A 16,185-nucleotide genomic window follows, 5' to 3' on the forward strand; every position below is an offset into this window, starting at 1 on the left:
ACTCTCACTACTTTATACGATTCGCCCTGCCTCTTAATGCTGTCCCCCCGTGTGTGATTTATAAAAGAAATTGCGATTATACCTAATTTCAGAGTGCCGATTGGCACTCACGTGACCAGCCAGCTCTCTCCTCTCCCCGTCTGACAGCTAGAGTGGGCGGGGCCAAGATTCCCCCTGGTGACGTCAGTTGAGAGGAGGAGGAGAGCCGATGCTCTGAAATGAGGTGTAATCAGCATTTTTTTTTTATAAATCACAGACACAGCATTAAGAGACAGAGCGGATAGAATGAAAATGTACATGTTATTTCAGCAGCAGGAGGGGGAGGGCACTGTCACGAGCTGACAGATAGGGAGGGGAGGGGGGGGGAGCAGAGAGGAGAAGAGACAGCAGATGACAGAGGCACATAAACTGACCACGGTGTCAGGGCTCAGCAGCCATAAACCGTGGTCAGTTTACAGAGGGGAGGGTAGAAACTGGCAGGATCAGCCAGGTTTTTTAGGTGTTACAGAGGGCCAAATTACACAGCACAAGCACTGTGCTGTATAACAATCTTTAACCACTTCAGTCCTGGAAGGATTTGCCCTCTTAATGACCAGGCCATTTTTTGCAATACGGGCACTGCGTCGCTTTAACTGACAATTGCGCGGTTGTGCAATGTTGTACCCAAACAAAATGGACGTCCATTTTTACCCACAAATAGAGCTTTCTTTTGGGGGTATTTGATCACCTCTGCGGTTTTTTTTTTTCGCACTATAAACAAAAAAAGACATTTAAAAAAAATTATTTTTTCTTACTTTCTGCTATAATAGATATCCAAAAAAAAAAATAAAATTATTTATATATATATATATATTATATATATATATATATATATATATTTTTTATTCATCAGTTTAGGCCAATATATATTCTACCAATTTTTGCAAAAAAAAATAAAAAAATCGCAATAGGCGTATATTGATTGGTCTGCGCACAAGTTATGACGTCTACAAACTACGGGATAGATTTAGGGACTTTTTTTTTTTTTTTTTTTTTTTTATTGTTTTTACTGGTAATGGCGGTGATCTGCAATTTTTAGCAAGACTGCGACATTGCGGTGGACAAATCTGACCCAAAAAATTACACTTTTTGGGGACCAGGGACATCTTACATTGATCAGTGCTATAAAAATGCACTGATCAATGTAAAAATGACTCTGGCAGGGAAGGGGTTAAACACTAGGGGGCAATCAAGGGGTTAAATGTGTTCTAACTGTAGGGGGGATTGGTTTACTGGAACATGACAGAGATCACTGTTCTCGATCACTGGGAACGGTAGATCTCTGTCATGTCATCTGGCAGAACGGGGAATCGCCTTGCTTACATAGGCAGTTCCCTGTTCTGCCTCTCGTCACCGCGATCGTTGGTTGCCAGCGGACATAGAGTCCGCGGGCGTGCACCTGCTATCCTCCTTGCACGGACTGACGTACGGGTATGCCGGTCTAGGCAGGAGAGCCGACCTGCCGCAGCATATCTGCGTGAGCTGGTCAGTAGATTAAAAGTTAAAAAGGAACATGATCCTTTTTTTTTTTTTTTTTTTTGTTAGGGTAACAACCGCTTTAATGTTACTGCCCATCTTCTCCCCTGTAAGCATGAGGGAGGAGATATGGATCAAAAGATACCTATATGCTCGATTGTGTATTTTTTTTGTAGGTTTGTTTTTATAGCTCTTTTACACTACACAGTGGTTGTCTTTGGATAACAGAACTAATAGGTTTTTCATCTCTATTTCCTCCCTAAGTATTTAATGATATCTGCTATGCATTGGGTAGTTGCTAAAAAATGTAAAGTACTGCAAATGAGTGACTAAAAATCTCTGTATATATTGTGAGGAATTAGCAAGGCGGTGTAAACAGCAGGTTTTGGTGAAAGACACATTGGCCTTGCTTGAAACCTCATGCTTCAGATAAGCTATATCCAATCCATTATATGGATCGGAATAGCCTTGTGGAGATTTAAAACTCTACACTAACCAGGATGATTCCACACTACACGTCAAAATATTTGAAAACAAGCATTATAGCCAACAGTCAGCACCCTAAAAACAGTCATTCACCTCATTATTGCTGCACAAATAGGCAAAACATTTCTCAGGTGTGTTAAGAGATCAGGACACATTCACTGATTTTTATTATCTGTAATTGCTTGTCTTGTAATTTTTACTGCTACACAGACAACTTCTAGGCACCTAACTAATCAATAGCTTCACAATTACACCCTGCACTCACTAGATAATGCTATACTTGGCATATGACATATACCAAATATGTGTGGCCTACTGCTTACATCTGGTGCTGCACTTGAGGCCATCTAGCGCTAATAAATTCACATAACTGCTTGATGTAATTCTCCCTGGGAAATATATTATTATGTGATATGTAAAGAAGCACAGTACTGCACTGGAGAACAAAGTACTGTTGACTGTGGAGGGGCGGGGAATCGGCTGGCTCAGTTGCCCAGCAGCTCGCCGAGAGGCCGAGTCAGCTGCCGGTCCAGGCTTCTGGGTGGATCCCGACTGTAAATTCAGGATTGATCCAGTGCCTGGACCGGCTGAGTGACATTAGCCAACAGCAGGCTTTAGCCCGCTGTCGACTAATAAGTCACAGGAGTGCAGAACAAACTGCACTCCTGTGATCCATAGAAGTAGGGCCAAAAAAGCTTTGGCTATACTTCTCCTTTAAGCTTTTTTCACCTCTACATTTTTATGCAACACACTGCTACCCACCTCAACACAGCATTCTGAGCAGATCAATGCAGTGCATCTGATGTGGTGTGAACAAGCCCTTAAACATTCAGGAGGTGGGGCAATAATTTGAAAACCTGCTAATTAACAAGAGCATTTCCCAGATATACTTTTTCCTTTTGGTAAAGGTTATTTCCATAAAATTGTTAGATGCGCTGTAAACATTCTTTTAAGTAAGCAAAAAAATTGATTTTATACATTTGCCAAGTATTGCAAACGTTCATATATCAAAGATTACGCAAAAATTATAACCCAAAAAGTGGCATGTTTACAATTACTAAAATTGATTAAAATTGATTTCACACTCACCATCCTGCTGCTTTACCAGTCCTTGATGAATGTACCGAATATATGTGAAGAAATTACATACAGAGGTAATCTAAAATAAATCACAATTAAAATTGAAATTAATGAATTATAACCATGCATGTATAACCAAAGAGAACCAAATAATGGACTTTACTCACCCTAAATCTACAACATGGAGAAATATAGTAATAATTGCTGGAGTCTCCAAGCTTAATCCTGTGCTTACAAGTCTTAGTTTGACCACTCAAAGCACATTTCCTAGGTTAAGTAAACAAAAAAACAATATACATCAACTATGCCGAGTAAAGAAGCACACACAGTAAAACTACATCACGTGAAGACAGATTGGCCCATATAATTCAATATAACCCAAAGCTATTCCTTGCGGCCCAGATTAACCAACAATCCAAAATCAGGAATTAAAGTGGTTCTAAAGCCTTAAGGTTTATTACTTTAATGCATTCTATGCATTAAAAAGTGTTACTAAACCCACAACAGTAAAATCAGTTTGTTTATGCAGTAAAGCATGCTTTTTATACTTACTGTGGAACCCAAGGGGTAATCCTCTGCATTGTGTAAAAAAGGCTGTTTGATCCTGTTTTCTCTGATCCTCCCCTTCTTCCACTGTCTCCAAACCATGTCCTGATATAACAGAGCCTTGGGGGCAAGCTGTGCATGCTCAGTTTGGTGTGTATTGCTATAGAGTTATTTTTTCTTGGGAGAGTGCGTGTGATCAGCACAGGGCCAATCAGCACTGTCCAGACAGAGGGTCAGGGGTTCTGCAGCCTCATAGGACAATCAGGGGAGAATGAAAACTCCTCCTACAAGCTTTAACCAGACACTGACAGAAGTCACAAGACTGCTCCAACTGCTGATGAGAAAAGGTATTAAGCCTTTTCGATTTACTAAAACAATTGCATTTCATTGTTCTCTGTAATGTGGGTGACCAGATATAGTGAATGCAGGGTCCTGGGTTTAGTAACACTTTAAAAAGGTAAAAAAATCTTCTGTGTGACAGGATTGCCATCAGCCAGGTTAACTGTGCCCAACCTCGATCCAATGATGTGCTCGAGAGCAGCAGCTCTTGCCACTGTCTTCTTCCTCACTGAGCAGATTGGCCAGCAGCAGGAGTCAAATGCTGTGACAAGGGAGTAGAGAGGCAGGGCAGAGCCGCCTGGTGTGTGTGCGTGTGTGTGTGCGTGTGTGTGTATATATATATATTTTACACACACACACACACACACACACACACACAGCAGCTTAGGAGCGAGCAGCATGAGTGCTCCCATAGATGAGCCAGTTTGGGGATCCCAATAGGATCAGTGCAAAACCACTGATTTTTTCAGATTTAAAGTGTCTTTCTGAATTTTAACTGGTTTCAGAAATCTTCAGATAATTTTCTCACCCTCAATAGGTTTCTTTACTGTTCCTATGCAGGTAGTGTTATCTCTTTAAGGCCCCTTTCACACTGGGGCGGTTTGCAGGCGTTATTGCGCTAAAAATAGTGCCTGCAAACCGACCTAAAACTGCCGCTGCTATTTCTCCAGTGTGAAAGCCCGAGGGCTTTCACACTGAAGTGTGAAAAGGAGAGAAAAAAAACCTCCTGCAAACAGCATCTTTGGAGTGGTGAAGGAGCGGTGTATTCACCGCTCCTGCCCATTGAAATCAATGGGGCAGCGCGGCTATACTGCGGCTGTAGCGGCGCTATGTGAGCGGTTTTAACCCTTTTTCGGCCGCCAGCGGAGTTAAAACCGCACTGCTAGCGGCCAAATACCGCCACAAAAACAATGGTAAAGTGGCGCTAAAAGTAGCGCCGTTTTACCGCCAACGCCCCCACCGCCCAAGTGTGAAAGGGGCCTAAATAAGGTATGACCATTACACAAATGGCATTCAAACTATGAGACAGGGTGACAGGAAGATAAACAATATTTATATTGCCTTCTGAACCTCACAATGTTTATTAGGACTGTGTTAAGAGGGTAACCAGATCTCAGAGAACGATACCTGCTGCCTACATGATCATGAGCCTCTTAACACTATTATATAGTGTGTTATCTACATACAGTGCTTTGAAAAAGTACTCAATTCCCTGTGAATTGTTCCACATGTTGTTATATTGTACCTAAAAACGTAAATGTATTTTATTGGGATTTTATGTGATAGACTAACACAAAGTGGCACATAATTGTAAAGTGGAAGGAAAATGATAAATGATTTTTTAATAAATATCTAAAAAGTGTGGCATGCATTTGTATTCAGCCCCCTATACTCTGATACCCCTAACTAAAATCTAGTGGAACCAATCAGTCACCTAATTAGTAAATAGAGTCCACCTGTGTGAAATTTAATCTCAATATAAATACAGCTGTTCTGTGAAGCCCTCAGAGGTTTGTTAGAGAACCTTAGTGAACAAATTGCATCATGAAGACCAAGGAACACACCAGACAGGTCAGGGATAAAGTTGTGGAGAAAAAAAGAAAAATAAATATCCCAAGCTTTGAACATCTCATGGAGCTCTGTTAAATCCATCATCCTAAAATGGGAAGAGTATGGTACAACTGCAAACCTACCAAGACATGACCATCCACCTAAACTGACAGGCTGGGCAGGGAGAGCATTAATCAGAGAAGCAGCCAAGAGGCCCATGGTAACTCTGGAAGAGCTGTAGAGATCCACATCTCAGGTGGGAGAATCTGTCCACAGGACAACTATTAGTCTCCACAAATCTGGCCTTTATGGAAGACTGGCAAGAAGAAAGCCATAAGAAGTCCCGTTTGCAGGAAGCCATGTGGGGGATACAGCAAACGTGGAAGAAGGTGCTCTGGTCAGATCGGACCAAAAATTAACTTCTTGGCCTAAAAGCAAAACACTATGTGTGGCGAAAAACTAAGGCTTAATGGACACGGAACGCTTTGAAACCTCCTGAACGCTTTAACTTGACAGATAGTAACCAACGTTTAAAAACATCAGTTTTGCCGCGTTTACATGCCGCTTTTTTTTTTCAAACAGTCAAAAAGGTATCTCCATTAAAAATGCCTGTAAACGAAACGCAGCTAAATGCGAGTTACCACGTTTACAAGTGGTTACAGGCATTTGGCGTTTCAAATGCCTCCGAACATGCGTCCTGAACCCATTTTTTTGCTTTCCAAAAAATGCTTCTAAACTCAACTGCCTAGAAACTACTATAAACGACCCTGTGTACATGTACTGACAAGATAACAGGAGAGTTCAGGGGTAGCTGAAAAAAAAACGCCCAACTGCTCCTAAACGTCTGTTTACCAGCAGCAGTGTACATGAAGCCTTACACTGCACATAAATCTGAACAATCCATCCCCCACCATGAAATATGGCACGCGCGTGCACCCGCTACAGCGTCTTAAAGAGCCGATGTACAGCTACGACGGCTTGCCCAGGAGAACTGACCTGCTGCAGAATAACTGTGACGGCTGGTCGGGAAGCGTTTAAACAAAAAGCTTTGTTTCGGTATCGTACTATAAAAATTTTGTGTTTGTCCTTTGGGATAAGTTTGCAAGAACTGTTGTGATCAGCTCTTGAAAGCTGTGTACGAATGATCAGATTATAATACGATCGCTTCGAAAAAAGTGGTATTTTTCATCCAATTTTCTGATCATGTGTACTAGGCATTAGATGTGTTTCCCAACAAAAAATAACGAAAGCTTTGGTAGCAGCAGTAAAAATCCAGAGTCTTTTGCAAATAGTAATTTGTGCATTTGCCCACTGACAAAGAAATGATCAGTCTATAAAATTTAATGGTAGGTATAGTTTAACAGTGAAAGACAGAACAACAAAAATATCCAGAACAAACACATTTCAATAAAGTTATAAATTGATTTGCATTTTAGTAAGTGAAATAAGTATTTAATCCCCTATCAATCAGTAAGATATCTGGCTCCCAGGTGTCTTCTATACAGATAACAAGCTGAGATTCAGAGCACTCTTGAAGGGAGTGCTCCTAATCTCAACTTGTTACCTGTATAAAAGACACCTGTCCACAGAAACAATCAGATTCCAATCTCTTAAGACCAAACAGCTGTCTAAGGATGTCAGAGACAAGATTGTAGACCTACACAAGGCTGGAATGGGCTACAAGACCATCGTCAAGCAGCTTGGTGAGAGGGTGACAACAGTTGGTTTGATTATTAGCAAATAGAAGAATCCCAAAATAACTGTCAATCTCCCTCGGTCTAGGGCTCCATGCACGATCTCACCTCATGAAATTTCAAAGATCATAATGGTGAGGAATCAGCCTAGAATTACACGGCAGAATCTTGTCAATGACGTCAAGGCAGCTGGGACCATAGTCACCAAGACAATAATTGGTAACACACTACGCTGTGAAGGACTGAAATCCTGCAGCGACCACAAGGTCCCCCTGCTCAAGAAAGCACATGTACAAGCCTGTCTGAAGTTTGCTAATGAACATCTGAATGATTCAGAGAACTGGGTGAAATTGTGGTCAGATGAGACCAAAATCGAGCTCTTTGGCATCAACTCAACTTGCCATGTTTGGAGGAGGAATGCTGCCTATGACTCCAAGAATGCCATCCCCACCATCAAATATGGAGGTGGAAACATCATACTTTGGGGGTGTTTTTCTGCCAAAGGGGACAGGACAACTTCACAGCATCAAGCGTACAATGGACAGGGCCATGTACCGTCAAATCTTGGGCGAGAACCTCAGTCCCTCAGCCAGGGCATTGAAAATGGGTCGTTGATGGGTATTCCAGCATGACAAAACACACGGCCAAAGCAACAAAAGGAGTAGCTCAAGAAGAAGCACATTAACAAAAAGGTCCTGGAGTTGCCTAGCCAGTCTCCAGGCCTTAATCCCAAAGAAAATATGTGAAGGGAGCTGAAGGTTCGAGTTACCAAATGCCAGCCTTGAAATCTTAATGACTTTGAGAGTATCTGCAAAGAGGAGTGGGACAAAATTCCTCCTGAGATGTGTGCAAACCTGGTGGCTAACTACAAGAAAAATCTGACCTCTGTGATTGCCAACAAGGGTTTTGCCACTACTTTGCCATCATGTTTTGCGTAGGGGTCAAATACTTACTTCACTCTTTAAATGCAGATATTTTTGTTGTTATTCTGTCTCTCACTGTTAAAATAAACCTATCATTAAAATTATAGACTGATCATTTCTGTCAGTGGACAAATGTACAAAATCAGCAAGGGATCAAATACACCCCCCCCCCACTATACAATGCTCCAGGTGCTGCAATATTTGTTTACTCAGGTTTTAATACTGATCATTTGCCAGTGATTAAAATGCAAACTCACTTTGGTCCTCCACATTCAACAGCTGAGGCTTTGACAAATCTTACAGGCTGCAGCCCTGCAGGTTCAATGCTCAAGGTGTTGTTTTCAACAGCTTCTAGGACAGCTGCAGCCAGCTAGGAATGAAAAAAACAGTTAAATTTTGCTGGTAGTGATCTTAAATAAACCATGTTGCACTTTGTACTAAATATGAATAACAAAAATAACTGTATTAGCATCACATACCACCATAAGTTCCAAGATCATGCACCATTTGATTACAGAATATAATTGGAGTAGCCCTTCTGAACCACAGTATTCTGGACTCTCCTCCAGAGGTCTCTCAGATTTTTTTTTAACGATGTAAGTTAGTTTACAAAGTTCCAGCAGCAATGTCACTTGCAGGACCAATAGTATGGGACAAATGGATCCTCTTCCCTGTCTTTCAGGTTAGCAACTACAATGATCTTTTTAGCCGACTGTGAAGGGGTGCATTCTGTCCTCTCATCACTAATGTAAAGGGGCATACTTTCCAATGGTTCCCAATTAACAGTATTCTAGCCACTGACCATCAATATAAAAAGGAGCATTTTTCTATTGATTACCAATATAAAGCAACATAATATTTGTAACCATTTGGCCATAATTCTCCTGTAGGTCACAGGAGTGCACTTAGTTCTGCATTCATGTGATCCAGAATTAGCCAACAAAGGGCTCAAGCTGGCTCAGGCTTTCAGTGTGCCACTCTTGCCCCCTCCCCAGCCCTCCAATGGGCTAAAACCCGCTGTTAGCTGACATCACAGAGTGTTTCTGGGCCCTGCAGGAATCCCCACAATAATGTTGGGATTCCCCCTGATGCTGGTTCAGGCTCTCAAGATGTCACTCAGGCCTCCTTAAGCCCGTCGCTCCAGTCAGTGCAGGAAGGGCAGAGCACTGAACAATGGTCCCTGCTCTGTGCTCAGAGCAGACCCATGAACTAAGCGAGATGAGGTATTTACTAAGGCTCACTCAACTCTGTATAAGGCTCTGCAACAACCCGCATCACATGGCTTAACTGTAGCAAAGTATGGACCACCTTGGACATGCCCACCCTAGGTAATAACTGGGGTGACATATGGGAGTATCAATTTAGTCATTTAATATTGGCTAGATAGATTTGTGCAATTTAAAATTGTTAAAATTGTACCTCACACCAGCTAGGCTTGGTAAATTCTCCACTGACCATTCCGCATGTTGGAGATTCTCCAGTTTACGTGCAGAATTAAATTTATATTTTTTGGACCTGCCTGGTTATAGGGTTAAATAAAAGGTATAAGTGATGCCAGCGCTGGGATAGAGCAGCCGTATATCTCAATCCCTAAATCTAGGGATAATGCAATACTCCTTCAATAGAGAGATAGAGATTATATATATTGTTGGATAGAGATTATATATATATATATATATATATATATATATATATATATATATATATATATATATATATATATATATATATATATATACATATATATATATATATATATATATATATATATATATATATATATATATATATATATATACACACACACACATTTATTTTACACACAGCACTGACACTAGACATGAATACTTAACAAGCAAGCATGCATATTTCTTAATAGGTGTGAGTGAAAAATAATAAAAGTGCCTACTCTAAAAAGTCTGTGAAAAAAGTGTCCAACCAATCCTCAAAAGACCTTCAATAAAGTGTCACAGTGCTATACTGTACATATAATAAAAAGTGCTACAATAGTTCATGACCATTCTTTAACATTTGGACAATAAAACGTGCAAAACTTCTTTATAAAACATGTCAGCGTGCTGCGCAAATAATTTTCAACGTGTATTTCAATCCACCGCTGATGTGCTCCAATGCTCCATCACCTTTGCCACACAGGAAAACTCACCGGATTTTAATGGACCACCCACTCCAGGCAAGTCATGTAAAGCATGATGTTATAACAGGGTTCCCCAATGGTTCTGGTCTTCCTCCTCTATTGTTCAGCCAGCAATCAACTCCCCAGCAGGGCCCGTTAAACATTCAGCAATATTTTGTTCCTGCACTGGGGTTGGGGCTCCTCCGTGGTAACGGTGCCAGACAGGTCACCAGGGGGTTTAGCAACCAGTGTCTCAGTTTTTCCAAGAGCTTATGCTCTACTTACGAGATTGTGAGCCTCTCTCTCCACTCTACTTCCCTGACAGCAAGGGAAGCATTGTTAGGGAAGTAGAGTGGAGAGAGAGAGACTTTGAAGTTTTGCACATTTTATTGTCCAAACATTGGTAATGAACTATCGCACTTTTTTATATGTATAGCACTGACACTTTATTGAAGGTCTTTTGAGGATTGGTTGGACACATTTTCACAGACTTTTTTTGAATAAGCACTTTATTATTTTGCACTAATATATATTAAGAAATATGCGTGTTAAGTACTTATGGTCAGCGCTATATATATATATATATATATATATATATATATATATATATATATATATATATATATATATATATATATATATATATTATAGGGGTGTATTGGTCCCAGGTCCTCCAATTTGTGTTTGAGGTAATTGCTATTAGAGTAAGACATAGCATTCTGCTTGTTGGATCTTTTAGAATTCCTGGCCCCCGAGAAGGGCAACTAGAGCATTACTTGGTATACTACTGTACTATGCCAGGAAAACACTTGTTTTACATTGGAAATCACCTGCATCACCAACCTTAACTAGCTGAAAAACTGGTAAACTGGCCTTCCTCTCTACAAGGCTACTTTAAACTACTAATAATTAAAAACGCATAGAAAGTAGGTTATATGGTTTTCAATGGCATAGTTCACATCAGTGCTTGCAGTTCCAGTGCGTTCCATTTCCAGAAAAAGAAAAAAAAGAAAAAAAAAAAAAAGTAGAACATGACGCGAGTGAGGAAAAGCCGATCACCGTCTCTTCCTATTTACATCGTGATCAGCCGTGATTGGAGACGGCTGATCACGTGGTACAGAGTCTCCATCAGAGACTCTTTACCTAGATCGGAGTTGCGGTGTGTCAGTCTGACACACCGCAACAACGATCGCCGCGATGCGTGCCCCAGGGGGCTTAATATCCAGCGGCTTAATATCCTGATCACGTCATATGACGTCTGGTCAGGATATTGAAACCACTTTCCCGCCGTCATTTTGCTATATGGCGGGTGGCAAGTGGTTAAAGTGGAATTAAACCCTCCTATCCTTTAAAGCCAAGGAAGCTGCTTCTGTTTAAACTGCAACTGCAGTGGTGCTGCACATGTGATCAGTTAGGACACCAGCCATTTGATGGTTTGACAGTTTGGTTGAGGACACAATCAAATCAAACTTTTTTTGAAACCGGTAAATCTATGGGTTTATTTCCATTTTATGATTTTCAGCGGGGCCTTTGGGCTTCAGCAAAACGGCAGCCTCCAGTAAGAAGAAACAGGAGGAATGCTTAGAATCCTTGCTAAAGAACATTATTTTTATCAAGTTATGAGTAACATTACACTTATGCCGCGTACACACGATCGGAAATTTGGCCAGCAAAAGACCGATGAGAGCTTTTGGTCGGAAAATGCGACCGTGTGTATGCTCCATCAGACTTTTGCTGGCCGAATTCCAGCCAGCAAAAGATTGAGAGCATGTTCTCAATTTTTTGGTCGGAAAAAGTTCCTATTCGAAAATGTGATCGTCTGTAGCAATTACAACGTGCAAAATTCCTACGCATGCGTGGAAACAATTCGACGCATGCTTGGAAGCATATAACTTCATTTTCTCGGCTCGTCGTAGTGTTGTACGTCACCGCATTCTTGACGGTCGAAAGTTCAGCGAACTTTTGTGTGACTGGCGGAGGCTCTTTACCACGTGATCAGCCGTGTCCAATCACAGCTGATCACGATGTAAATAGGAAGAGCCGTTTATCGTCTTTTCCTCACTCGCGTCTGACAGACGTGAGTAGAGGAGAGCCAATCGGCGGCTCTCCTGACAGGGGGGGGATCTGCGCTGCCCCCCCTCAGATGACCACACTGGACCACCAGGGAAGGGGGCAACATGTGGATGGCCAGGTATGTACCCCATGGCCATCCACATGTGCAAATGATACCCGATCAGTGCCAATCCGTGCCCACAAATGGGCACCGATTGGCACCAGTATGTACTAACAGGCATCAGTGATGCCCAGCAATGCCACCCATCAGTATCATCAGTGACATCAGTGCAACCCAACAGTGCCACCTGTCAGTGCCCATCCGTGCCTCCCATGAGTGCCCGTCAGTGCCGCCTATGAGTGCCCGTCAGTGCCACCTATGAGTGCCCGTCAGTGCCACCTATGAGTGCCCGTCAGTGCCACCTATGAGTGCCCGTCAGTGCCACCTATGAGTGCCCGTCAGTGCCACCTATGAGTGCCCGTCAGTGCCACCTATGAGTGCCCGTCAGTGCCACCTATGAGTGCCCGTCAGTGCCACCTATGAGTGCCCGTCAGTGCCACCTATGAGTGCCCGTCAGTGCCATCTATGAGTGCTCATCAGTGCCACCTATCAGTGCCACCTATCAGTGCACGTCATTGAAGGAGAAAACGTACTTATTTACAAAAAAAATTTTACAGAAACGAAGAAAAACTTGTTTTTTTTTTCAAAATTTTCGGTATTTTTTTATTTGTTGCGCAAAAAATAAAAATCCCAGAGGTGATCAAATACCATCAAAAGAAAGCTCTATTTGTGGGAACAAAATGATAAAAAAATTTGTTTGGGTACAGTGTACCATGACTGCACAATTGTCATTCAAATTGCAACAGCGCTGAAATTGGCTTGGGCAGGAAGGTGTCTATGTGCCTGGTATTGAAGTGGTTAACCACTTATGGACCTCCCGCTGCCATTATACGTCCGTACTTCGAAGAGGGCTATCGTTATGGCAGAAGCTAGCAACCATAACCCCGGTATCCTCCTCTTCAGCGGGCAGTCCGCTTTCAGATAAAAGTGGTCTCTGCAGCGCATTCGCCGCAAGATCACTTTTATCGGCGGCGAGAGAGGGGCCCCCCCTCGAATGCATACGTGAGCAGCGCCCGCATATGAAAACGGTGTTCAATGTGAGGTATCACCACGATCGTTAGAGTGAGAGCAATAATTCTAGCCCTAGACCTCCTCTGTAACTCAAAACATGCAACCTGTAGAATTTTTTTAAATTTCCCCTATGGAGATTTTTAAGGGTAAAAGTTTGTTGCCATTCCATGAGCGGGCGCAATTTTGAAGCGTGACATGTTGGGTTTCAATTTACTCGGTGTAACAATATCTTTCACAATTTAAAAAAAAAATTGGCCTAACTTTACTGCTGTCTTATTTTTTAATTCAAAAAAGTGTATTTTTTCCAAAAAAGTGAGCTTGCAAGACCGCTGCGCAAAGACGGTGTGACAAAGTATTGCAACGACCGCCATTTTATTCTCTAGGGTGTTAGAAAAAAAAATATATAATGTTTGGGGTTCCAAGTAATTTTATAGCAAAAAACAAACAGTATTTAACTTGTAAATACCAAATGTCAGAAAGAGGCTTGGTCCTTAAGTGGTTAATTGCAGGATACATCCTCTACTGTTGAGGCTTTATAATATTATTTGACCTTTTATGCATCAATTGAGCAATAGGCCTGGGCTTAAACCTGTTAAACTTCACTGATCTTCGATTTGAGCTTTGTCCTCTTACTTCTATTGGCGACAGTGATTTGATAGACGGTTTAGTAGGTATGGAGCACAACTGACTTTTATGTTATACTAGTGCTATTGAACAAAAACACACACTATAAAATAGCAAGTGGGGCACTTCACTGACATGCAAAATTATTATTAATATACAGGATTCATATAGCGCCAATAGTTTGCGCAGCGCTTTACGACATGAGGGCAGACAGTACAGTTACAATACAATTCATACAGGAGGGATCAGAGGGCCCTGCTCGTTAGAGCTTACAATCTAGAAGTGAACATAGTGAGTCTGTAAAATCCATACTTGAGGAGCAGTGGTAAGGCAAGTAGGCAAAGGGAACACATAAAATCACAGGCAGCTCCTCAGTGAGTTTGGGAGTCCCTCATAGGCATACAAAACTATAGAAAAGGTAAGTATGAGTTAAAACAAATGTATTCCACTTATATTTTAAACTCCTGTATACTGTATGCAGGGCTGGTGTGGTGTGCAAACAAGCATGCATGGGTCTCTATGTGGTCTTTGCTAGTGCCTGTAGCTGCCCTCCAGATAACTGCCTGCTTGTGTGGACACAACACTAGCACTGCATACAGTATACAGGAGTTTTAAATGTAAGTGGACTTGGAATAAAGCGATTGTTGTTTAACTCATACTTACCTGGCACCCTTTTCTATTGTTTTGTATATTAGTGCTAATGCATGGTTTTGTTTTTGTAAACTAAAACTCAATAAAATAGAAAAAAAAACAAAAAAAAAAAAACAAAAAACACATTTTTCAGGCTGGAGTAGGGGAATCTACCCTCTGCATCAGCTGATCAGTGTATGTATGGGAGAGGTGAATCTGTTAAGAGGTGGCAGAGAAGGCGAGTTCCTTGGGGGATGACCCTATTTATTATCTGTTGAAAAAAAGTTGCAAGACTGGTGAAGGAACTGTGAGAGATTAGAGGTTTATAATGTTAACTCCTATTTTGATTAACCACATTTATAAAGAGGTGGCAAAGTAGTAGTATTTTATCCCTGGAAACAACCAGGGATTTTACAATTTGAGCAACTGTATTGTAAGGATTCTATAAAAATCATTTCAACGGTTATGGGAAGAGTTTTTATCAGTATTTACATTTATGCCATGCAGTAGACTCCCAGAGCAAGATAATAACATTATACTGTACGCTATAAGATTTGAGTAAGAGAGGATACAATGCCTAAACAAAGGGTGCTACTTCCTCTGTATAAAATATATTAAATTCATAAATGCTGGAGCAATGGCCTTGAAATATAGGTGGTACTGCAGAGGACGAATGGTCGGATATTATGGGCAATTCTCCCAGTCTTGATTGCCACACAGTTAACTATTGTACAGAGGATATATAGAACCACTTTCCACCAATTTTCCATTTATTTCATAGAGCAGGACTCCAGGATTGTCCCAATCAGGGCCGGGACAAGGGGTGGGCAGGAGGGGCGGCTGCCCTGGGCACCGTGGTATCATGCGAGGTGGGGGGGGGGCACCACAAGGAGATTGGGGGGAGGACATTTATATTGGGAGAGGGAATTTGGGCAGTATGGGGTAAGAATTGTTCTAGGAGGGGAGATTAGGAGAGGTGTGCTAAGAATGGCGATTTGGGGAGATTTTGTGCTAGGATGGGGGGGTGGAATTTGTGCTGGGAGGGGGGAATCTGGAGTTATGGGGAGAGGATTTGTGCTCGAAGGAGAAATTTGAGGGGTAGAATATTTGTGCTAGGGGAGGGGGGAAATTTTTGGGGCAGGTGGTGGGGTATTTGTGCTGGGGGCGTACAGAGAGAGAGAGAGGATGTGAGGTGAGGGGGATGGGGGGAGGCAAAGATTTGTGCTTTCAGCATGGGGGCGGATTTGAACTGATAGGAGGGGGAATTTATGCTTAGACGGTAAACATGCAGACTGGTCAAACTCAATTTTTTTTTGTGGGGGGGGGGGGGGGGGGACGACATTTGTTCATACATCTTGGGGGGGGGGGGGGGGGGGGGTGCAATTTGGCATCTTCGCCCTGGGCTCTAGATGACCTTGTCCTGGCACTGGTCCCAATTGTACTAGACATAGACAGGTAATGGGAGATTTTATTCAAATT

General features: G+C 41.9%; 1 protein-coding gene across 3 annotated transcripts in view; it reads right to left on the bottom strand.

Annotated features, from left to right (window-relative positions):
- Positions 1–16,185, bottom strand: part of RAB3IP (RAB3A interacting protein) — a 108,976-nt gene that overhangs the window by 2,127 nt on the left and 90,664 nt on the right. For all 3 annotated transcript variants that reach the window (XM_073620055.1, XM_073620056.1, XM_073620054.1), the window contains 3 exons: positions 8,392–8,504; positions 3,249–3,348; positions 3,091–3,160 (listed from right to left, as the gene is read on the bottom strand). In XM_073620055.1, coding sequence (XP_073476156.1) covers positions 3,091–3,160; positions 3,249–3,348; positions 8,392–8,504 — 283 coding nt within the window. The remainder of the gene's footprint in view (positions 1–3,090; positions 3,161–3,248; positions 3,349–8,391; positions 8,505–16,185) is intronic.

This window comes from Aquarana catesbeiana, linkage group LG03, assembly GCF_042186555.1.
Source record: "Aquarana catesbeiana isolate 2022-GZ linkage group LG03, ASM4218655v1, whole genome shotgun sequence".
NCBI classification, from domain to species: domain Eukaryota; kingdom Metazoa; phylum Chordata; class Amphibia; order Anura; family Ranidae; genus Aquarana; species Aquarana catesbeiana.